Source organism: Cydia strobilella, chromosome 20 (genome assembly GCF_947568885.1).
Source record: "Cydia strobilella chromosome 20, ilCydStro3.1, whole genome shotgun sequence".
NCBI lineage: Eukaryota > Metazoa > Arthropoda > Insecta > Lepidoptera > Tortricidae > Cydia > Cydia strobilella.
Window position 1 is genome coordinate 11,330,131 of NC_086060.1, and position 26,407 is coordinate 11,356,537.

At 37.5% G+C, this 26,407-nt stretch overlaps 2 protein-coding genes across 2 annotated transcripts in view; both read left to right on the plus strand.

The window, feature by feature from the left end:
• LOC134750683 (octopamine receptor beta-2R-like) overlaps positions 1 to 26,407 on the plus strand; it is an 86,177-nt gene that overhangs the window by 19,311 nt on the left and 40,459 nt on the right. The gene's annotated exons all lie outside the window — the stretch shown is intronic.
• LOC134750761 (uncharacterized) lies at positions 8,056 to 9,118 on the plus strand. Its single transcript, XM_063686003.1, has 2 exons — positions 8,056 to 8,824; positions 8,886 to 9,118. The coding sequence occupies exons 1-2, from the start codon at positions 8,239 to 8,241 to the stop codon at positions 9,116 to 9,118; spliced, it is 819 nt and encodes a 272-aa protein (XP_063542073.1). The 5' UTR covers positions 8,056 to 8,238.

A 26,407-nucleotide genomic window follows, 5' to 3' on the forward strand; every position in this document is an offset into this window, starting at 1 on the left:
TCTTTATCATTTTTGACTTACATACGTATTTGTAAGAAAGGGATAAAACATAATTAACTAATTAAGACTTGTGTAGGTATGTAAAGTAATGTAAAAGGCGAAACAATTTACGATTGCAATAAAATCATTAGCAAACGAATTTCCAAAGCTATGTTAACATTCCGAACAGCTGAGCATTTAACAATGAAATACATCTGGCTCACCATATATCTTCCTGAGCATATCACTGGTCTTTTTCTGTGATATGGGTCGTTATAATCTCGATGATGGATCGCTGCAGCTCAACCAGAGGTCACGGCGGATTTATGTACAGTCGCCATCAGATATATCGGAGCGGCCGAGGTGGTCACAATATCTGAACACGCACTTTAACGCCTTGACAATAGAGGCGTATTCAGATATTTGTGAGCACCTTGGCCGCTGCGATATATCTGATGGCGACTGTACAGTCAGCGACAAAAGCTGGCTTCATAAGCTGAGTACTTTATCATCCTCGCGTTGTCCCATTTTGGACTCATGGGTGCCTGGGGTCCGCTTGATCCCAAGAATTGGCATAGACATTAGTTTTTACGAAAGTGACTTGGTTTCTAAGCCTTCCAGTCACCCGGTTGACCTGGATTTTGACTCTTTTGTTATTGCGCCGATTCTGTCTGGTCAGCAGCTCGGAAGAATTTGCACCCGTTTCTCGATGCAAGGATAAAATAAAAAGACGTATTGTATATAGATATATCCCTACACTCACCCCCGTGGCGCTTGTGCAGGTCTTCGTGGCTCTAGTTAAACTCCACTTTAAGTGTAACTTCACTTTCACTATCTTCACATCCAATGACTTTCGTTAAAGTACTTAAACCATAAAATTCACCAAATCACAATAAAAATCCGACCGCACAGAGCTCTGACATTTTCTTTCTTCTTTGATCAAATTCAAAATTTTGTTCCTTTTGTTTTGTGTTATGCGCATGCCCCAAACGAGAAATATATATAGGATAAAAAGTGAGAATGAAAGAGATGACAAAAATGGCATAACGAAACAATTTAAGGATGCGTTCCGAATAATTTGGTATTAAAAACTAAACATGACTAATATCTGACCTTCCAACCCAGAGGGTAAACTAGTGCTATTGGGATTAGTCATATAAAAGCTGAGTACTTAAGAATATAAATACATTTATTACCCGAGCGAAGCGAAAATCGACGTTCCTGCTCAGACAAAAATGCTTACGTATATCCGGATGTTCTCGACTACAGTACCATGTGAATCCGATACACTGTAAAGGGGCCCATGGCCCACCCATTACCAGTCCGCCGGACGATATCGGCCTGTCAGTTGTTCGGAACTGTCAAATTTTTGTTTTAAGTGGTATAGTTTTATAGCATAATTTATATGTACGTCATAATTTCATAGAAGTTTGACATTGAAAACAACACTTGTACAGCTTGCACTGCGTGTGCTATCAAAATCGTTGCAGACTTATCTTGGTCTACCTCTATAACTCTAGCTATATTAAGCTTCACACACACGCTTACCTACTTTTCGCGTTAGTATTTAAATATGCAGGTTTTCTTGAGATTTTTTTCTTTATTTACCGAAAATGATTAGTAGAAATGATAGTCCATAAATCCCAAAAAACTCATTTGTACATGCCAAAGTTCGAAGCTCCGACCTAGTTTAGAAGTTTTACCGCATAAAATAAAAAGGTACATTTAAATATCTATGAATACTTGAACAGTGTTATTTATAAAAGCTATTAATCCCAAAATTACCTGCCTAAATAGGTTTTCCCATTAAAAAGTCGTTTAAAAATGGAAACCTGCCACAAGCAATCGTGCCACTGAAATGGCAGTGGCTTTTGTAAAGCCTTCTCTAGGCAGATAAATGTTGCTGCAGTGGATAGCAAATTAATATTATATTTTAGTTTTATTTATAGTTAAGGGTTTTTTTATATATATTGTTTTTAGTTCTTAGGTATTTTTTAAGTAACATATGTACCAGTACCGGCCCGAAGAAGTGCGGCAGACCCCCCTGACTTGGACATCCGTTATCAACAGTGACCTGAAGAAAGCCCAAGTAAATGACACGACGACCCAGAACCGACGTGTCTGGCGAATAAGGACGAGGAGAGCCGACCCCAAGTGAAATGGGATAAGGGATAAGGCTATGCAGAGAAGAAGAAGGTATTTTTTAAGTATTGTATTTTTTGTGTTAAATAAAGATATCAACCCAATTAATATTTAAATTCTACCAGGGCAATTTTATTTACTACACTACACTTTTGTTTTCAAACTTGGGAGATTATAAGTTACTAGCTTTTGCCCGCGACTTCGTCTGCATGGAGTTAGTAATTTGGGTAGCTTATTTTTTATCTAATCTGCTTTTTATCGATTTCCTGTACAAATTTCCACCCCCTTAAAGGATGATTTCTGGGATAAACACTACCCTATGTCCTTCCCCGGGACAACTAAATCGGTTAAGCGGTTTAAGCGTGAAGAGGTTACATACAGACAGACAGACACAATTTCAAATTTATAATATTATTATTAAGTATGGATTTCTACTCAGAATCATAAGTTCTTTCGATCCTAATAAAAGAAAATAGGTCCCAAAATTTTCCTTAAATTTTTCGATCCGCATTCCGTCACCGTCATTCAGTCTATGAAAAAAGTAATTATGTGGTTTTATGAAACCACGATGCAAGTTAAACTTTTTCTGATTGTAGGCATTTAACTGAAAAATTTCGGAAAATTATTCGATTTAGGGTATTTAAATCGCGTTATGAATCTTAACTTAATAATCCTTTTTAAAATTAGAACTACTCAGCACGGAATACCGCTGTAATTAATTATCGCTCACTTATCATATTATAAATGCGAATCAAGGACTAAAGAAATGGTATAAGTAAGCTCTCTCCGATTACACATAGGTTGTTACTTGTTAAAAAATTTTTTTTTTTTTAAATTGTTGCTTTGTCACCCGCGTGGTCCCACCGCTCGCATAAAAGAAACAATGTTTTTTGATTAACAGATTAGGGTCTTAGGCGTAAAAATCATTTGAGAAGATTCATACTTTAATAAATGTTTAAATCTCTATGTGATACGTATTGAATAATCTACCCGATCGTCTTGTCAGCGTGATGAGATTACGAAGTATAATTATGATGATGAAAAATCTTCTTAATTTAAACTTTTTTTGTTTTCAATTGTAAAATTAGTACATCGAGAATAATTGAGATAATCAAAATTTAATGTAACTTGTAGTTTTTTTTTTATACCACGTCGGTGGCAATCAAGCATACGGCCCGCCTGATGGTAAGCAGTTACCGTAGCCTATGGACGCCTGCAACACCGGAGATATTACACGCGCGTTGCCGACCCTTTAAAAACCTGTACACTCCTTTTTTGAAGAACCCCATACTGTAGCCCCTCGGGAAAAGTTTATTACATTTAGGTTGCATACATTTCAGTGGCCACCAGTGTACACAATGAAATGTAGCCCACAAAAGAGTTTTTCGCAACTTTCGTCCGTTTATATCTCTTTCGTGCCGAAACTACCAAATAATGGCTTTTTGATAACTTTAGGGTTCGGCAATTAGGAAAAGGTAGACGAATAGTTTTGCTAACTTTGTAGAGCATAACTTTTGTAGGTACCTACCTAATTACTTGCCTACGCATGTACAGGATGTCCCAGAAGTACCACGTCATAGTGACACCGAAGGTAGGTCAACTCAAGAGGAACATAACCAGCCTAACATGACCCCAATAAAAGTTGCACGGTTTTCGAGTTATTACCGGAAAAAAAAATGAGAATTTTTCCCTTTGTTTTAACATTTTTAGTACCTACCAGCAATGAGGACATAATAAGATAGAGAGGTACTGTCATGGTAAATTTTGTAACCACTGTAAATTCACTGCCATCTATCGACATACTTTAAAACTAAAAATGAAGATTTATAAAAATACGTTAAAATGTATTTAAATATGGATAAATGTTTTTTTTATTTGCATTAATTATTTTTATATGATTTTGACCCATGTTATTTCACTGGTATGCGTTAAAATTATAAACAACAAACGAAACAGTCAACGCCCTCTATACGAGAGTAGGCCAAAACTAGTGGCGCCATCTGATCGAGAATCAAATTTTCGTGATTTTCGAGGCACGTTTTTTCCTTAGTCTGTATCCATCTATTACGGAGTTATGTCTATCTTTGCTACCAGCATCTCGAAAACCATACAACTTTGACTGGTCATGTTCGACTGAGCGGAGTGAAATGAAAAAAAAAACGCTGGTTGGGTTCCTCTTCAGTTGACCTACCTCCGGTGTCCCTGTGACGTGGTTGTTCTGGAACTTTCTGTATGTTACTTAACCTGCTGATTTTTTTTCGTTACATTTGTAGAAAATTCGTCTGGTTGGAAGAGTTCATTCTGGACGGGATAAAATATATCATAGTGTTATACATTACGAGCAGCATTCAGTGATTCGATTCCAATTTAACAATTTGTTATGGTTTGAAACTGGTTTTGATACGACCTTGTTGATCGTCTTGTTGATTGGCGCGTCCAAAGATAGATATAACTCCGTAATAGATGGATACAGTCTAAGGAAAAAACGTGCCTCGAAAATCAAGAAAATTTGATTCTCGATCAGAGGGCGCTGCTAGCTTTGGCCTACTGTCGTATAGATGGCGTTGACGGTTTCGTTTGTTATTTAACAATTTTAACGCATATCAGTGAAATAACATGGGTCAAAATCATAAAAATAATTAATGCAAATAAAAAAAATCATTTATCCATATTTAAATACATTTTATCGTATTTTTATAAATCTTCATTTTTAGTTTTAAAGTGTGTCGATAGATGGCAGTGAATTTAGTGTGGTTACAAAATCTACTACGACAGTACCGCTCTATCTAATTATATCCTCTTTGGCGCGTCTTACGCACGACTTTCACTTCATGTTACATGCACTAATCAGCGTGAGCGATCTTCAAGCTCGTATATCAAATTCTTAACAAATGTTGAATTTGAACTGGCCTCAGCCTTGTGCGAGGCCCCGTCCCGGGTTCTAATCCCGGTTAGGGCATTATTTGTGTTACTCACGAATATTTGTTTCTGAATTATGGAGGTTAAGTGTGTTATCATATACTATAATCTCCTAATGCCTTAGGGCTCATTTAGGCTGCTTGTCCACTGAGGCGAAGCGGAGCGGAGATTTGGGGAATCAGTCATGAGCATTCCGCTCCGTTTGATTACAACCAATGCAATTGGTGGTTATGCCTCTGTTGCACTTGTAAATTCGTACGTAAGTGTAACAGGGAGGCAACACGTCGAACGTGGTTCGCGTTAGGCCCTCTGGATCCTCCGTTCTATTGTCCGATCCGCTAGATTATAAGAATGATTCCCGCACGTCTCCTCTCATTTCCGCCTCAGTGGAAAGACAGCCTATATTAGGCTAATAAAAAATATTTAAAAAAACCGGCCAAGTGCGAGTCGGACTCGCCCACCGAGGGTTCCGTACTTTTTAGTATTTGTTGTTATAGCGGCAACAGAAATACATCATCTGTGAAAATTTCAACTGTCTAGCTATCACGGTTCATGAGATACAGCCTTATTTCTTATTTCTTTCTTTATTGCACCATGGTAACTACAAGATGTTAAAAACATGTAAAAAGTATCTCATGGACCCGGAACGGGTATGGCAGTTAAAACTTAAAACTAGGACTAGTGCTAATATAAATATTAAATTAATAAAAAATATAAATATTTACACACTAACATTAGTTGGTACAAATATCGGAATCATTTAAAAAATCGTCAACTGCATAATAGTTTTTATTAATAAGAAATGCCTTCAACTTTTTTGCAAACGTTTCGTCTCTTCCTCTGACCTAATGTAGTTTGGAAGATTGTTATAATTTTTTGCGGCGGCGTATAGGGGGCTGTTTCGGAATAGTTCTAGTTTTGGTGCAGGTAATTAAAGTTTGTTTTTAACCTTTCATTTTGCTGTTTTTGGAATAAGTGCATATTTTTCCTCACAAACATGGCTAGTTCAAAAATATAGATGCATGGTAATGTAAGTATACCATGCTCAGAAAAATAAGGCTGACAACTTTCTCTGTTATATTTTTTTAGCAATATACGTATACACCTTTTCTGCATTACAAACAAGTCGTGTGCATCAGTACTATCACCCCTGGTGACAGACAGACGGACAGACAGACAGACAGACGGACAGACGGACAGACGGATAGACGCACAGTGGAGTCTTAGTAATAGTAATAGGGTCTCGTTTTTACCCTTTGGGTACGGAACCCTAAAAAACATTAACCTCAGAAGCCTCAAGGTCACCCAATCGATGGGCACTGGCCGAGATCCAAATTAAAAAAGTTCGGCCGCTTAATATCTTATTCGGGAGTTTATTTTAGGGGTGGCTATTTTTGCCGGGTTATTAGGGTAGGGGTTTATAATAGGACGGCTAGGGACGTGAAAAATTGCATAACTTGTAGGTATTCTAAGCTTATAGTGTTTGCACCTGTTTTATTTTTTGCATAGTTATGCGCAATTATATGAACAAGCTCTTAAGTTAGGGAATCCTAACTTCGCTTTCGATGCCCACCTTCGCCCAAGTATACCTAATATGAATAATAATTGAAAAAAATAAACCGATTTCCATTGAATTCACAAAAAAAAACGAGTTGCGTAAAAATAGGTTTAAAAGAAAAGAAATGTCTAAAATAACGTATCTTGGCCACCCGTCCCCAACTTTGCCTTAATCATTTTTAATTCGAAAATTACACAAAAAAAATTCATTATATTAAAATTGAATCAATAAATTATATTCTTGTCAAAATCCTTCTTAATTATCCAATGTGTAATAGAGAGACGGTATATACATACATTTACTTATTCTACTTTAAACAATATACTGATTTAAACTTTCAAAGTTTTTTACTTATTATTATTCACAATACGGGGCTAAAACAATATATTTACAATGCATAGAGACTTGTACGTGGAAGGGGTAGACCTTGGCGGACTTTCTCTGATCAGATCGGGGAAATCCTGAAGAAAGGCCAGGTCAAGAGCACCCTAAACCGGCGAGCGTGTATGAGGAATGTTATGACAGTGAAGGAAGCGAAAGAGATATGTCAGGATCGTAGCAAGTGGAAATCAGTGGTCTCTGCCTACCACTCCGAGAAATAGGCTATAAAATAATATGTATGTAAGACTTCAAAAACGTTTCATCACCTTCAGAGGTCACAGGCAAACTTATCGCGAATATTGTTTCTACGCCGAACCACTTGTATTTTCTATACCGAAAAGATAAAAGTTAAGCAGAAAATATTTTACGACGCAAACAAAAAAGAAAATCTAACTTTAACTCATTCGAGGGAAAGTCAGTGAGTTTTAGATGAGATAAATTGAGAGAGTTCATATGGCTTTCTTTTGTCACATACGTTTTTTATGATATAGAAAACGCCCGAACGCAAACGAGCAGACTCATCGCCCGATGGTAAGCAAATTGTGGTTTTCCAACAGAAATTCCGATAAAAAGGTCCTTATTGCACATGAAGCATAAGGACCCTTTAGGCATGGAACGCCACAATTACCGTCGCCCATGGACACCTGCAACACCAGAGGGGATTCAAGACTTTCAAGCGCGTTGCCGACTTTTAAAGCCGTAACAGACTACCGCATCGCACCTCGATCTTGATGCGGTGCGGCGCACGTATCGATAGTGTGTAAGGTGGTCGCCGTTGTAAGTAAGAGCGAGAAAGAGACATTTTGACCGCACCAAGGTCGCGGTCCGGGCGGTAGTCTGCTACGGCTTTTAAGATACGCTCTTTTCTTGAAGGTTTGAAGGTCGTACCGGGAATACCGTGGGCGACTGTTCATGCGGGTGACATGGGTTACATTCGGATAGTGACTGCAGAGTGAGCACCGTTGCTGGTGCAGTGTTGCGGCAACGGGAAACGGGAGATGTTATTGTCGGTATAGTATGAATCGATATTATGTGGGTATTCTCAGATATGAATAAATCAGTCTTTGTCTCGAACTTGTGTTTGACTTACGTGTCCCAATACATAACATGGCGCAGCCGCAGGATTTCTAAATAAAACTTAGTAAACGAATTAGTAGTATCGGGATACTAATTGCGATTCGGACTTAAAAGTGATTTGTTTATGTGTCGCGACTGTCGCGAGTTTACGCCGGGCGTAGATAGTGTGTTATCGTTGAAAAATGGAATCGTTGTTGCCTCCACCGCCGCCATTTACTTTTTTGAACAATGAACAGAATGTAACGTCTGGAAATGTTTCAAAAGACTGGGAGAAGTGGAAAAAATCATTTGAAATTTATTCCGTCGCGTGTGAGCTAGGGAAAAAGGACGCAAAAGTGCAAATAAACACTTTATTACATGTAATTGGTGAGCAAGGACGTGAAGTGTATGAACAATTTAGTGACACGTTTGCAGATTTAAACAGTTTACTTAGCAAGTTTGACTCTTTCTTCTTGTTGAGGAAAAATATCACTGTACAAAGACATTCATTTTTTACACGCGATCAGAAAGATGGAGAATCAATAGAACAATACTCGTTTGAACTGAAAAAATTAGCTAACAAATGTGAGTTCAAGGACTTGTGCGACGATTTAGTACGAGACAGGTTAATTTGTGGCATTAAAGACACTACAATAAGGGAACGGCTCCTTCGGGAACCAACTTTAACGCTTCAGAAAGCGATTGATATCTGTAATATAGCACAGATGTCACGCGTGCAAGCAGGCGTTATAAAAAAGGAGTCGACAGAACAACACGCGTATTACATAGGTGCACAGGAGGAAGTTGCAGATGTACATTTTCTATATCGACGTGGAGGAGCGGCTAGCAGAGGTCGAGGTCGGGGTGGCTGGCGAGGCGGGCGCTTCGCTCGACCACCGCTCGCGCGCCCCCCGTCTGCCGCTCGCCCCGCCGCCGCCGGATCAGCTGTTCGGCGACCATATGATCAACGGGATAACGGAATCAATTATGGAATGCGCGCTGCCTGTGAGATGTGTGGAGTGTCCCATGATAATCAGAGATGTCCAGCTTATGGAAAAAGGTGCTTGCGGTGCAATCGGTTAAACCACTTTTCGCGTGTTTGTCGCGTGTATGAATTAAGCGCCGAAGACACCGATCAGGTAATTTACTATTTCAATAATAATAATAGTAGTGATTGGTCAGTAACAGTAAGCATAAATAATATCAAAATATCGCTAAAAATTGATACAGGTGCAGACACAAATGTATTGCCGTACAGTTACTTTGAAAAAATAGGCTATAAAAAACAAGATATTTTGCCTACGCTAGCTAGGTTGCGTGGGTATTCTGGCGGCGAGATCAAAGTATTAGGTAGATGCAACTTAAAGTTGAGGCACAGGAATAATGATTATATTTTAAAATTTATAATAGCCGATACAGATTCACCTCCGATTTTAGGTCGCGATTCTTGCCAGGAGTTGAATGTTGTAAAGTTAATACTTTCAGCAGACTCGCACAAAGACTTTAAAACAATATTTTTAGAAGAATACGCGGACGTGTTTGAAGGTATAGGTTGTATGCCGGGTGAGTACAGGATAGCGATAGACGACAGTGTACGTCCTGTAGTACATGCACCGCGGAAATTGCCTGTAGCCCTTAGAGAACAAATAAAGCTTAAATTAGACGACATGGAGAAACAACAAATTATTGCGAAAGTTGAAGGCCCAACTGATTGGGTAAACAGTATGACCGTGGTTAGGAAGCCTAATGGGGACTTGCGCATTTGTCTGGATCCGAAAGATTTAAACAAAACGATCAAGCGGGAACACTATAGATTACCTACAATAGATGAGATAACAGCCAACTTGACAGGTGCAAGATTCTTTAGTACACTAGATGCAAAAAATGGGTTTTGGCAGTTAAAACTTAGTCAGGAAAGTACCAACTTATGCACATTTAATACAGCCTTTGGTAGGTATAAGTTCCTAAGGCTACCGTATGGTATCACGTCAGCGTCTGAAGTATTTCATAAAAAGCTTTTTGAATGTTTTGATGATTTAGGATGTGGAATCTGTTTGTTTATAGATGATTTGTTGATATTCGGGCGCACCAGGGAGGAACACGATACACGGCTTAGAAAGGTACTAGATAGGTGTAGGCAGATAAATCTAAAATTGAATTTAAATAAGTGTAAATTTGCATTGTCTGAAATTAAATACCTTGGACATAAAATTACTCAAAATGGTATTTACCCAGATGAGTCGCACACGTCAGCGATAAAAAATATGCCGAAACCCGAAAATCACAAAGATCTAGAACGTTTCTTAGGCCTCGTGAATTACGTAGGAAAATTTGTAAAAAATATGTCTGAACGAACGCATCATTTAAGGCAATTATTGAAAAAAGATATTGAGTGGCATTGGGACAGCTCTCATCAGCAGGCTTTTGATCAGATCAAGAAATGTCTGACAGAGGTACCGGTGTTACAGTACTTTGATGTGAGTAAACCCGTAGTTATATCGGTAGACTCTAGTAAAAATGGACTTGGAGCTTGTCTTCTTCAAAATAATCTTCCCGTAAGCTATGCGTCAAGGTCGTTGACAAAGGCGGAGCAAAATTACGCGCAAATAGAAAAGGAATTATTGGCATGCGTGTATGCGTGTGAGAAATATTATTCTTATATATATGGCAAACATGATGTGACAATTGAAACGGATCACAAGCCACTGGTAAATATAATAAGCAAACCAATTGCAGATGCTCCCGCGAGACTCCAAAGAATGTTACTACGATTACAATTGTACACATTTAAATTGGTATATAAACCCGGCCGGTTTTTGTATATAGCGGATACGTTATCGCGAGCCGTAGAACCCGCGAGCGCAGGTACCGAGCCTGCCGCCGAAACCGCCGACTTCAGCACGCAAGCGCAAGTGTGCGCTGTACTCTCCTGTAACCCGCTCACAGACACACACTTTTTACAGCTGCAAAGACATACTCAGTGCGACAATGAATTAAAATGTATAATAAAATATATTAAAGAAGGATGGCCAAACAACAAAAATAATTGTGATGACTGTGTTAAACCATATTGGTGTTATAAAGATGAGTTGTCAGTTTCGTACGACATTGTGTGGAGAGGTAACCGTGTCGTAGTTCCAAAGGCAATGCGTAGTGAGATACTTAAGAGAGTGCATTTAGGTCATTTAGGACTCGAAAAGTGCAAGTTACGAGTGCGCGAAACTGTGTTCTGGCCGAACATCAACAGTCAGCTAGAAGATTACATCACGAAGTGTGCAGTTTGCTTAAACTATAAAAATGAGAACAGAAAAGAAACAATGATTTCACATGACATACCTAACCGTGCTTGGTCTAAAGTAGGCACGGATTGCTTTCACTTTGGTAACGACAAATATGTACTGGTGGTCGATTATTATAGCAAATATATTGAGGTCAGTAAATTAAATAATCTTACGTCAGATGAGGTAGTAGATAATTTAAAAACAATCTTTAGCCGTCATGGCATACCCGACATTGTTGTTTCTGACAATGGTCCGGAGTTCGGTTCATTAACATTTGAGCGTTTTGCCCGCGATTGGCATTTTAGTCACGTGACTTCTTCACCGAGGTATCCCCAGTCCAACGGCCAATCCGAAAGGGCTATACAGACAGTTAAAAATATGTTAAAGAAAACTAATTTAGCGCAAACGGATTTTAGACTAGCCTTGTTAGAATACCTAAACACGCCCATTAGTAATACATTAGCATCTCCGTCGGAACTGCTTAACAGTAGGAAATTACGAAGTATAGTGCCTTGTGCTCCGCGTTTACTTAAACCAAAAATACCTACCAATGTTCGTAACGAAATCAATAAGCGTCAACAAACACAGAAAAAAATCTATGATAAAGGCGCTAAGGATATGGCTACGCTGTCAGTCGGGCAGCGGGTAAAGGTGCGCGGATAAACGTTGGGTCAGCGCGCGAGTCAAAAGTTTGGTAGGTATACGATCTTACTCGGTACAGATTGATGGAGGAGGTGTTATAATTAGGAACCGTCGACATTTAATTATTGACCATTCTGAAAATTTAGGCTACGATAGTAACTATTCCTCTAGTTACCTTTACGATGATATCGCCGTCCCGAATGCTCCCACTGTGAATAATGCCATTAATACACGATCGCTACCAGTAAGACCTGACCCTTATGTTACTTCTTCCGGCAGGGTGGTGATTAGACCTGATCGGTGGGGCTTCGATTCTTCGTGAGTGTATTAGTAGTAAGTCAATGCATGTTAATGTTAATTAAAACTTTAGGCATGAAATGTATTTAGAAAATTGTGTCTATGAATTTGTACTTATTGAAAGATTAGATTCGCAAATGCAATACACTTCAATTTTATTCCTTATAAATTATCAAGTTATTATGAAATGAACTGTACCTAAAATCATTTTAGGTGAAATTACATAATTTTATCATTGCATTTTAATAAATCCTATAAATGTAACATATATAGGTATGTATAATTTTATTCACTATATTATAGGTACCAACTTTACTTATTCTTTTCACAAAGCTTTGTATTTGTAATTAAACTTAGTGAATAAGCAAGTTTGGCAAAAAATTAATTGTAATCTTAAAATAATAAAACTTGGTTCCTATTATTAGGTCATTATCAAGTGAATGTAAACAAATATAAAATATAACTTCAGTTATGCATGTACCGTAGGCAAATATGTTATTTTGTGTTAAGATTAAAATTTTCTTGTAATTTTTTTTTCAAAAAAAAAAAAAAAAAAAAAAAGGGAATTGTCGGTATAGTATGAATCGATATTATGTGGGTATTCTCAGATATGAATAAATCAGTCTTTGTCTCGAACTTGTGTTTGACTTACGTGTCCCAATACATAACAGTTATGGTAAATTTTCTTGATAAATGGCGTTGCCGCATTGTTGTCGTGATAAAAACGTTAATCTGTCACTCAATTTATCGCGGAAATTGACAGTGAAAAAGCCGGACTAGATCCTAGTGAGGCCTAATAGTTTCTTCTTTCGGTTTAAAGGCAGATAGCAATAGTATTCGTAAAAAATAAAATAAAGCAAAGATATTATTTATTTAGCGGCCGAACGGACCCCAGGCTCTTTAAGCGGACCATGGTAAAAATATCGAGATGACGCTAGGACGATTATACTGAATTAGGTATTTATATTTTATCCCTTTCTTATGAATGCGTGTTTATGAATTATTTGACTGTAGCTGGGAATAAGCAATTATCTTAAAAATGGTGACTATAGACTTATCATAAAAACTCTCTCGCATCTCCTCTCTATCCGGTATCGAAAAATGCTCCCACTGCGCTATAAAACATATTGCCAACTTTGGCAAGTTTTTTTATATCCATTGTACCAGTAAATTGTAGAAAAGTGGACCTATATTAACTGCTTCAGTTCTCTGGGCCATTCAAGAGGATATTAAGCTTGTTGGTTAAGAATTCGCCACAGTTCGAATTTTACAGTTTATTTTATTTTATTTATTCAGGTAAATACACATAATATACAACTTAATTACAAAAGTACCGTTAAACCAGTAAGGTTTGTCTCGGTACACCATCCGCAGTAGATTTGATACAATAATAAGTTGTTGATTGAGCAGTTGATTTTGTAGGTACTGAAACGGTATTTTTTTCTAACGAAAAAAAAGGTACTGAAACGGTTAGGAAGTATATGTTTTGTAAAAATTAATAAATAATATTTTTTTATATAAAAGGAATAATGGAAAAATTCAGCGCTTCGGGAAAGATTCGAACTTGCGACCTTTCGCAACACCGACCCGATCGCTCTTATCCAACTGAGCTACTGAAGCATACCAAAAGCGTGAGAATCTTTCCATTATCTCCTATTTTTATTTACACGCCTTAGGGAGACGCAACCTACAGAGGCCGTTAAAAATAAGTTTATTAGTTAATTTAGTATATTTATTAACCATAATTTGACATGATCATTACATGGTAAGTCAGCATTTCACAATATTATAGAGTATGAAGTTCAGAGAAACTCATTTGTGGCCAGCCGGGCTATGATGCTCGACTGTATAAATGATATAGCTGTATAAATGATGATAAAACTGACATTTTATCCAGTTTTGATGTCTTATCCACTTTTGACAACGATAGCCGGTAAATGATATACTGCATAACATGGTCGTTGGATAATATGTCATTTGTCTAAATTTCCACCTTAAAATTTGATGATAAGTGGATAAGTTAAATGATATATATGACACTTGTCCAGATTTATACATTTTTATACACTTTTGTCCACTTTGACAGCAATAGCCGGTAAATGGCTACGATTGTTGGATAATTAGACATATAGTCGATTTTTGACGGCTAGCCTTTGATTAATTTATCGTAGTGCTCACTGGGCACGATAAGTGGAAACACATGGACTTGAATACTAGAAGGGTATTTGAAATGAAATGAAATGAAAAGTATTTATTTGTCAGAATATGGTACATTGATGTGATCTTAAGTTAGAATTAATGCAAGTTCCATCATATTCTACCGTGAAGTTTGGTTTAAGGTCTTTTTGTGAGGATAGTACATCTTTCGTTTGTTCTGCTAAGATCAGCGAAAAAGACTTTTGGAATATAAATTGTGAAATATACCAGTTTTTGGAGTTAAATATCTAGACTTATGTATCATTTGAACCATGGGTTCAAAACAAAAAAAAAATCGTGAATGTAGAGCTGTAGAAAGACATTCAATGAAAAGTCGTTTTTGACTTATCGCTAAAACTTCCCTTCTTAGTAAAAAGACGTACCTATGTACAAAGCGTTGCGAAGGTATGCACCTACTCCCTTTTGCCTGTTATGTTATGTTGTTACTTACTAATAGGCTCCATTCAAGGCAGCCTATTGTGACGGACGGGTAACTACGGAGCCCTACAATGAGCATGGCCCGACATGCTCTATGCCTTTTTTTCAGATATTCAGCACTTATGGTCACGGAATTAATTTAGACCAATCGGAATTGTTTTATTGTCTATGTCACCTATTTTGTGTGTTTTTTTACTAGCCTATACATATATAAGAGTGTTCCACTGCTCGGCAAAGGCCTTCCCTCTCACCGCTATTTAGTCCTATCCAAATTGTCCAATGCACACTCCCACTTCTTTTCTAAATAAGTGTCCTGTCATCTCTATTTTGGTCTTCCTCTGCTTCGAGGTCCATCCTGTGGGATCCAGTATGTGGCTAGTTCGTTAATTCGGCCAACGTGCCCTGCCCAGCCCCATTTAGCCCACTTATAGCTTTGCGACCTTCATGCCCACATCCACAATACCGGTTTTGGATCGCAGTGCGGTGTTTATATGTAATATGCTCGGTTGGTCGGTTCTACGAACATCCAGCATGCTGCGTTCCATTGCTCTCTGACAAACCTTGAGTCTGGACTTTTCAGTTTCAGTTTAAGACAAAGTTTATGAATAGGTAGGATAGACATTCCGACCAGTTTATTTGACAAAGAATATCTGAATTTATACCAAATTGACCTGAATATCTATTCAGGTGCTGAATTTCTTAAAAAACAAGCGCACGTGTTGTCATCATGGTTTATGAGATACAGCCTGGTGACAGACAGACGGACAGTAGATTCTTAGTAATAGAGTCCCGTTTTTACACTTTGGGTACGGAAACCTAAAAAGTAACCACGGAACCACGGTACATTGGACACACGTAGGGAACTTTTGAAATGTTTACGTTTCCCATTCGTAAAGAGTGTCCTAACAGCAAAATCCAACTATCTATGTCTCTTTCGCTCATTACTTTTCATATGTATGTGGTGGTCGAAAATCGTGGGTTCACCCTCGGGTTGTGCTTTAGGTATGAATTTCGGTTAGGGTCCGTTTCATACAGACAAGTGGTTAATAAGGATATTCGCTGACTTTGAATATGTTTGACGAGGATGTATTTTCAAAATGGCATAAAATCGTCAAATGAAGTAGTTTAATAATAAATAATACTTCGTTTTAAAGAACATATTAACTATTTACTTAAATAAAACAAAATTGGGCGATATCGTGAGTATTTTTTGAGAAAAGTTATCTTAAAAAAGAAAAAAACGTTAAATGCTAAAAAATTTGCATCTTTGGTGACAGATTGCACAAAAACTATAAGTGATAGCACTGTGGTGTGTATAAGAGATTATTAGCAAATTTATTAAGGATCACTTCGTTCCTACACACTTTTTCTGTATCTTGAACGGTTTCCTTAAAAATTGAGAAAAACCGGGTTACGGGCCCGGGCCCGGTGGGGGGGGTGACGCAGAGGGGGGAGGGATGGGGAGGGTTGATGAAAAATAACTTCGGTCCATAACGTACATATCCCAATTTAAAAAAGTCTTCCATTAATTATGCCGTAATTTTAGCTAATTTCCCTTACCTAATGATTGACGCGACAGTATCTCGCCGCGAGATAGACTACCCGTCTTTCTGTATGAATTAAAGGGGGTCGGGTATTTTATGTCGTGACGAGATACTCTCGCGCCAAACATGTGCTAGCCCGGCTGTAATTAGTTTATGTAGCTTCAGATACCATAGTAAAAAAAATACAGCGAATATAAGTTTTTTATAGAAAACTTGTTTTTGCTCTATTTCGTTTACGTTTACGAGAGCTATATAAACTAATTACAGACCTAGATATACCTCATGTTATCGTATATGCAAGGTTTCATTAAAATCCAACACGTAGTTTTAAAATGAGAACGAAACTCCGCTTGTATGGGAAGGTGAAATTCGGCCGAGCTTGCCCGGGACTCTTAAATGAAGATTACTGTTTACATGGCGGAACAAAAAGTATCATTCATAAGATGAACATATAGGATAGCTTTTACCCCTAAAAGCATCTGCTAATAGGATCAGAGTCACATGGAAAAGCTAGTTACTAAATAAAATACCTAATTCATGCATGTTTGAAAAAGATAGACGCATTTAAAATGGCATGGCGGTAAGAAATCCTGCTTCTTCTGATACAGGCGTTCGTAGGGCTCTGTAGGAAAAAGATAGGAGGGCGAACCATTCGTTCAATCCATTAATTGTAATGCAATTATCAATGATACTACATCAGTTACTAGCGGCGATACTCCTCGCCCCATTTTGAATGTGGGGAAAAACTCGCACTGACCCTTAATGAAACAAGTTGGTCCAGGCTACAGCTATGTGTTTGTGAAGCTGGAGCTGGTGGTGTGATATTAAAGCGAACAGAGGCCTCGCCGGCGGGTTGCGGAGGCATAAGGTGGGGAACATCTTTGTGTTTACGAGTAATATGCGACTTAAGACCTCGGGATATGAACACTCGCGACGAGTCAAGACAGTAAGGGGCACGACGACTCAGACAGAGAACTCATTGCATCTAACACCATAAAATAGTAACATAGTAAATGAGAAACTTACATCAAATAACAAACACAAACCACAGTATATAATTACGTATAACTAAACAATTCACAATTAACGTCTGGCACGATACTGCAGAGTCGATACTCTCTCGATGTGTGGTGCACGGTGCACCGTCGCGACTAGCGGCGGCAGCGGGGACTTGGTCGGAGCCGGAGCGCTAGGCCTCAGACGGGGCGTCGAAACGAAAGGGGCCTTACGGCAGGCGAAAGCCGGCACTCCAATGGGTAGGCCTACTTTTTTACAGGCGCCTTCGGGGACATCGGTAAACAATGAATTCGATAGGGTCGTAATCGTAACACAATTTCAAACCGTAGCACAAAATTCTTACATTGCATATTTCCATTTTAAAAGAACATTTTTACATATATATTATATGATTAAAGTAGAATTTTACTACTGCTGTAATGCGACATGCTAAAGACGGTTAAATTTGAGGCGACGGTATAAAAGTTTTACTTTAATAAACGCCTTAAATAAACTCAATTAGAGTTTATTTTTCAAAAGCTTACACCATGGATAATTTTTAACTATCAATATCACATGTACATAGATAAGTGATAGGATGTCATTTAGCCAAATATTCATTAAAATACACTTTAAGTAAACTTGTTTAGAATTGATTTTTCAAAAGCTCAAACCATGGATAATTTATAACTATCTATGTCATTTGTACATGGATAAGTGGTAGAATGTGATTTAACAATCTATTCTTTAAAATACACCTTAAGTCATCGAGCTTAAAATTCATTTTTCAAAACCTCATCGCTATCATTTGTCACTTATACGTTATCCTCGCGACTTTATACCCAATTTAATCACTTATCAGATATGCCGTCTTTTCACTTATACAATGATAAATGAAATGGTGACAAAGCATCATAGCCCGGCTGAACGCCGACCACTGGTATTCAAATGTTGCTTAAATCATATGACAGATGAGCTCTTTTGATGGCAGGCATGCATCTCGGCGTTTTCATCAATGAAACATTTATACAGTGTAGGTACCTCAATCTCGGCCCGTCAACCCGCAATTCATCACGGAATGTAGGTTACTGTTATTCCTATTGGTTTAGCGTGTAAGCGTGACAGACCAGCGTAAGTGGTATCGTAAAATGTACCTATTAAGCCCGCTTCACATTTGTCTGACGTGACGTGTTGTGTCGTGACGCATATCGGTTTCATACATTTAATTTAATTAAGCGCTGGTGGCCTAGCGGTAAGAGCGTGCGACTTTCAATCCGGAGGTCGCGGGTTCAAACCCCCGGCTCGTACCAATGAGTTTTTCGGAACTTATGTACGGAATATCATTTGATATTTATACCAGTCGCTTTTCGGTGAAGGAAAACATCGTGAGGAAACCGGACTAATCCTAACAAGGCCTAGTTTTCCCCTCTGGGTTGGAAGGTCAGATGGCAATCGCTTTCGTAAAAACTAGTGCCTACGCCAATTTTTAGGATTAGTTGTCAAGCGGACCCGAGGCTCCCATGAGCCGTGGCAAAATGCCGGGATAACGCGAGGAAGATGATGATGACATTTAATATGGTTGTGTCTGATGCACGCTGCGTCAGACAAATGTGCACGAAATCATATTAAATGTATGAAACCGATATGCGTCGCGACCTCACGACACAACACAACACGACAGACAAATGTGAACCGGGCTTTATATGTACCTTGCAAAAATTAGCTTCAAAATTCGAAATTTAATTTTAATTTTAAAATAAGTATAATATTGTGGTAGGTTTGTTAATATATTTTGCCGTTTTAAAATAGACCGCTAATATCATGATGTAAATGTAGGTAACTTATGAATGTAAACTATATTATTATCACAATTTTATAAAGAGTGATAAAATTGTGATAATAATATAGTTTACATTCATAAAAACAATTGAAACACAATTATACAGCGGGGAAAATTCGTCGTGTAAGTTATAACGTATAGTGTCAGCAATACGGCCATATCTTAAAGTTTTAGATTTTTGACATTATTGAAGATCCAGGCAAATAATTATCTTGTACTTAAGTAATTAGCTTTTACCAAAACTTGGCAGCACCAAAAAGCTATTGCAGAAAGTATATCGTAGATATACACATCACATTTCCAATAAAACGTATCGATAGTCAAAACTGACTGAGATACAACTTATTTTATGGGCCAATAGGCCTATCGAACCGGCCAAAATAAAACAGAGTAGATAAGCAAAGAGTAGTCTATCTGAAAATTTCCCGCGTACTGTTCGCAAAAACATACTGTGACAATACCCGCTGACTGAAGGGCCTTCTTTTTTTGTTAAAAATGTAAGGCTCGAATCATAATTATTCTTCCAGTGACTGCGGTTCTGGGCAGTGGGCACCTCCTCCCACCTCATCATAAATAGAACCTTTTCTTGGAACGACGCCAAATCAATTTAGGGCGGTCCTTTTAATGTTATCAAAAAAACTACTCGACCTTTCATAATCTTAACTTAATATTGATTTCACATTATCATCAGTGTAATAGTTCGGCTATAATATATGGCATGGGAAGTAGTAGTAGGTTAGCGTGGTATGGGCATGTGATGAGGAGGGATAAATAAATATAAATAAATAAATATTATAGGACATTCTTACACAGATTGACTAAGTCCCACGGTAAGCCCAAGGAGGCTTGTGTTATGGGTACTCAGACAACGATATATATAATATATAAATACTTAAATACATAGAAAACATCCATGACTCAGGAACAAATATCTGTGCTCATCACAGAAATAAATGCCCTTACCGGGATTCGAACCCAGGACCATCGGCTTCACAGGCAGGGTAAACCATTCACCCACTAGGCCATACCGGTCGTCGGGATGAATGCAAATATAGGCAAAATAATGTTAGGGGTGAATGTTGATGGACGGATAGCGAATGGTAGACCCAAAAAACGATGGATGGATTGTGTGAAAGAGGATATGAGAAAGAAAGGAGTGAGTGCTGAGGTGACGAAAGATAGAGGAGAATGGAAGAGAAACCATGTTGTGCCGACCCCACATAACGTGGGATAAGGGCAAAAAGAAAAAGAAGAAATTAATGAAGATTCAGAAACAAAGTTGAAGTTTTTAAATTTTAAAGAGTCATCAAGGCCACATTTTCACCACGAATAGTCGTTGCATCTAAGACCATTGTGAATCTAGAAATATAATGTATTACTGTTTTGTCTTTATACTGTGACTGGTTCCTCGTGTTTGTTTGTGTCTTATTATTTATATTTTTCCTATATATTATTGGATGAAGTTTTTCTTTAAGCAAGTTTATTAGCCCGGTATTAATTTGGTATGGGATGTCGGATGGTAAGTTTCGGAATGTTTTCTCGTCAGTTGTTTATTAGTTAATACTTTTACCGGTGGGATAATTAAGTATGGAAGTCTACTTTGTGACTTTATTAGGATCGTATTACTAATATTCTATATAGCAGTTTTTTACACACAAAGGAGCCTCGTTTCCCAACAAACCATTGTGTGGTTTGGCAGAAGAAAATATGTAGTTAGTTGTACGTAAGATTTTTGAGTTTTTTTTTCGTCATCTTCTACTACAAAAGTTTCGTCGCGTATATCATTACCCCTTGTGTTTCATTCGATAGCGTGACGTGACGTACGCATTTGTTTTAAGTGTCATTTTGTATGGGATTTTTGAGTTTCCAAAACGCCCTGCTTGGCGCGCTGTTCAAAATCCCATACAAAAATTAAATAGACATAACGCAAACGCGAACGCACGTTACGCTATCGAATGAAAATACTAGGGATTCTGACTCTGTCCGTAAGTCCTAGGTATGGTATATAGAAGGACAGTAGGTATTATTTGGTGTAGTGCCTGAATAAAAAACAATCTTCCCTTGATTGAGATATATCAGATCTGTCTTTTGTCTTTTAATTGCGGATGGTTTTGTATCTTATAGGTACGCGATTTTGCTCCATTATGAATGTTTCAAATTAGGTACGAGGATACAATAGTATTATAGCGCAAATATCCATTCAAGTAATAACAAATGCAAAACTTACCTACAGTGCTTGTATTCTGCAGGGTGGTATTTCCTACAAATTGTATAAACTTCACAAACATCAAATATGAAATCAGCCCCACACACGAATACGTTAGCGTTAAATAAAGCAAACATGAACATAGTACACGCGTGACTGTTTAGCAATTAGGTAACACCAAACTGAAGTATAAATTGAACGCGCAAACTGTGTTGATATGAGAACAGAATACAACAATTAATTCGAAATGCCATTACAATACGGCAGCTGGCTACAATTTCACCGCATAGAACGCAGCGTGCAGTAACAACTGTTGAAGATTAGTTTTGAACGTATTGGTCACAAATCGCTTTAAGCTCCTGAGTGACAGAAATTATTGATTTGTATTTTTTTAAATTAAAAACCTTGTTTATTCCCTACTTAATTATAATATTAAAATGTGAAAGTAACTCTGTCTGTCTGTCTTCTTAAACCTTTGAACCGATTTATAGATAGAAATGGTTTGGAGATAATTTGAGTCCTGAGGCCTTCCTCACATAGGATAGTTTTTATTATTATCACTGAAATCATCTCTTAAGTGGGTGAAAAGAGGGGTGCAGTATACTGCAAGTAGTATAGATAGTTTGATAGATAGATAGACAGATAAATAATTTATTGCCACAACAAGGGTTTTTTTTAATAATTATTTTTACACACTTATGCTATGCTATACTTAAACTAGACAATTTATGTATAAATAAGTTCAGATTACATATCTACGTGACAAATAGGACAGTCTCAGTTACGAGTAATGTGCTGGAAGGGGCGCCTTTACTGCGTGGTTTCAGCGCTGGTTTTCAGCCTGCCCGAATTGAGGAGTATACGGAAATACTAATTCTACGCAGACGAAGACGCGGGCAGAAGCTAGTATTTAACATATGATACTAGGAGGTACCATGCGTTCGTTTAAAATCTTGATCAGTTTTTAGCATAAACATAAAAATGAAAGAAACTTTTAATCTAACCGTTAGTTAGTCATGTGACGGTGTAACTTACGGTCGGGCTACCGAGTTTCGTCACGCGACCCTCTCGTTTTGACGCTTCGCGCTCCACAAATAATGGGATGTTGATTACATTTAGCCCTATTTTTTTTGCACCTCTATTTTTATATGGGTGCTTGCCTGTTTTTTTTTTATTTATATACTTAATATTATTGATTTTTTTAGTCATGCTGACGGTGTAAATACGGCCTACCGTGTTTTGTCACGCGAACCTCCCGTTTTGACGCTTCACGCCACACAAATAATGGCAAGTTGATTGCATGACGTGACGTGTAATATGTAATAATATTATCAATAAATGAGTATGAGAAAGTGAAACGAAATGATACCAGCGCTGATCTTCCAATGAGACCATCAGGTGAAACAATCACGGCAGGTAATTAAAAAAATCAAACAAAAAATAAAAAACTTACAATAGACAGAAATAAATTTACCAGTAAATGAATGATTAAATAAATGACGTGATGGTGTTAATACGGCCTACTGAGTTTCGTTAGGAGACCCTCCCGTTTTGACGTGGCCTACCGAGTTTCGTCAGGAGACCCTCCCGTTTTGACGTTTCACGCTCCGCGAATAATGTCAAGTTGATTAGGTTAGGGTTGGTGGTTGGGCCTCATAAGAAGGCTCAGGGTCACTCAAAGGGCAATGGAACCAGCTATGCTCCGAATTTCCCTTCGTGATCGAATCAGAAATAAGGAGATCCGCAGGAGAACCAAAGTTGACTTAAGTGGCAGTGGGCCACATTGCTTGCAGAACCGATGGCCGATGGGGCAGAAGGGTTCTTGAGTGGCGACCGCGAACCGGAAAATGCAGCAGGAAAAGACCCACAAAAGATGGTCCGACGATCTGGTTAAGGTCGTGGGGAGCCGATGGATGAGAGCGGCGCAAGACCGGTCGTCGTGGAGATCCCTGGGGTAGGCCTATGTCCAGCAGTGGACGTCTTTCGGCTGATATGATGATGATGATTATGACACAGTGGTATCCAGAGTTACAGTAAACTGACAATAACGCCTCGTAGAAATCGTAGCTAATTGCAACTAACTCGGATATTTACGCGCAGACCGCTCATTTATTCTTGCTCGAAGATTGACTGGTTGTAAATGGTTGTACTTTGGTTAAAGGATGAAAAAAACCTTTTTAGCTACACTCATTATCATAAACCTTCTATGATGCGTTCAAAAACTGCAAATTACGGCTAGCACAAAGAGATACTGTTGAATTTCTAATCTGTGAAAATGTAATTTACTCCACGCTCGTATTTAAACGTCTTTCATTATCTAGCAGTCACATAAACTACTATTATTTTCAAGTACCGACGGTGTCACAGCCTGCTCACGTTCGTCACACCCTTCTCCCCGTTTTGACGTTCATCACGCTCTGCGAATAATGCTACGGTGATATTATAAAGCCAGCGACAGAACGTCAGAACGTCAGGAATTCCTCAATTTTAGGAATCACTGCGCGCAATCGAATTGAAGGGATGGTTCCTTTGATCGAATAAGGTGATTTTAAGGTTACCTCGAATATGTCTTTACAATTTAACTTTTACAAGAGTAGGTAGTATAGTTTAAGACCTCTTGTCATAAAGATTAGACAGACACTACAAATAGTTTAAACATAAAATTTTCTTCTTTAAATACAACATTTATTTTTATTTTGATATGTAAAAGTGCCCCTGTGGCCTATTTGCTGAATAAATGTTTGATGTTTGATGTTGATGTTTGATGTTTGAAATGTGACATTATTAGTAGTATTTTAATTAGTTTCTATGGTGGTTTAGTTTAAAGTAGGAGTAATTTATTGTTGTGTTGTATAAAATGTACTTACTATAAATAGATATATATCAATTATTGTTATATTAATATATGTAATATATGTTACAGTCAGAAGAAAATTATCATTTGTGGCGATTTTAATATAGACACCTTAAAACGAACCAAACATTCAATCGAGTTTAAAAATTTACTTAGTAGCTATAATCTCAAATTAGGAATAACGGAACCAACGCGATTGCAGAGCAATACCTGCATTGATAACATCGTCCATAATGTAAGAAATGGTAAAGCAACGGTAATAGAAATGGCTCTATCGGATCATACAGGTCAGATATTTAAGTGTCCTATTAGGAAAACCTCACTTCTATCGCATTGGTACATTACTAGAAGAGACTTGAGTGCCCAGAATATAAATAAATTTGTCGAATGTTTAAGTAGTATAAATTATAATAGCGTATACATGGCGAACACTGCTGAAGAAGCTTTTAATAACTTTTCAGAGCTTTTTGAACTCTTTTATAACCTCTGTTTCCCTTACAAGCGTATAAAATGTTTATCTATAAGTAAACCTAAATGGATAACTAAAGGTATACGAAACTGCTGTAAGAGAAAGCGTGAATTATTATGGAAATGCCGATTAAATCCAAACCAATCGGATCGTAATTATTTCAAAGGGTACTCCAAAAGGCTTAAGAAAATAATAAATTTAACCAAAAAATCTCAAAATAACTATTTCATTGAAAACTCCACAAATAAATCTAAAGCAACTTGGCATATTGTAAACAAGAACAAAACACGATACCCTAATTGCTGTATAACACAAATAAAAAGTGGGGATAATATGATCAGCGATGCAAGCCAAATTGCGCAAGTATTTAATAATTATTTCATTGATCAAATAAATTCCAAATCTTTCAATTTGAACAATAATAATTCCACATTGACATATAATTCGAGAAATTCATTATTTATGCGTCCAACCAATCCTTATGACATTCATTTAATTATTACCTCTCTAAAAAATTCTAATAGTACAGGTTACGACGGGATAGCCACAAAAGTCGTGAAAAAAGCTGTATTTGGCATTGCCTCACCTTTAAGCTATATCATAAACTTATGCATTGAACAAGGTACATTTCCCGAAAGATTAAAAATAGCAGTTGTTCGTCCATTATTCAAAAAGGGTGCAAGAGAAAATGTAGGTAATTATAGACCAGTGGCCCTACTACCAATATTTTCTAAAATAATAGAAAAAGTAATTTTCAGTAGTTTATATCAATACTTTGAAAAAAATGATCTATTTGCGCCAGAACAAAAAGGGTTCAGGAAAAATAAATCCATAAATATGGCTATTTATAATCTACTAGAAACAGTTTTGGCTCAAGTTGATTAAAGGATACCTGTTTGCGCTCTGTACATGGACATGTCCAAAGCTTTTGACTTTGTTGACCACCAAATACTTTTGTCAAAGCTATACAAATACGGAGTACGGGGCAATGTCTATGAACTTATTAAATCATATTTAAGTGGACGTAAACAATGCACCCAAATCGATAGGATATGTCCAAAGACCAAAAAGGAAGTCGTGTATGTATCTACCTTTAAAGAAATAAGCTACGGCGTACCACAAGGCAGTGTTTTAGGTCCACTCCTATTTCTTGCATACATTAATGACCTGCCTAAAGCCGTTAACCACCCAATGGTATTGTTTGCCGATGATAGCACAATTATATTTACGGAGACAGACATGCAGGTCCATCAGGACAATATCAATCAAGCCCTACATAGTATTATTGATTGGCTTAATAAGAATAACCTACATGTAAATCTTGAAAAAACTAATTTTATGAACTTTAATTTGCGGACCAAAAATACACCTAATCTAGTTGTTACTTACCAAGACCAAATAATTAATGAAACTGACTCTACAAAATTTTTAGGTTTAAGCTTAGATAGTAGTCTGACATGGAAAAATCAAATTGACATTATATGTACAAAACTTAATCAATTTAGTTATGCATTGTATAATTTAAGGAAAGTAGTTAATCAATCAGCTGTACTGACAGTCTATCATGCACATGTAACGGCTACTTTAAGGTATGGAATAATGTTTTGGG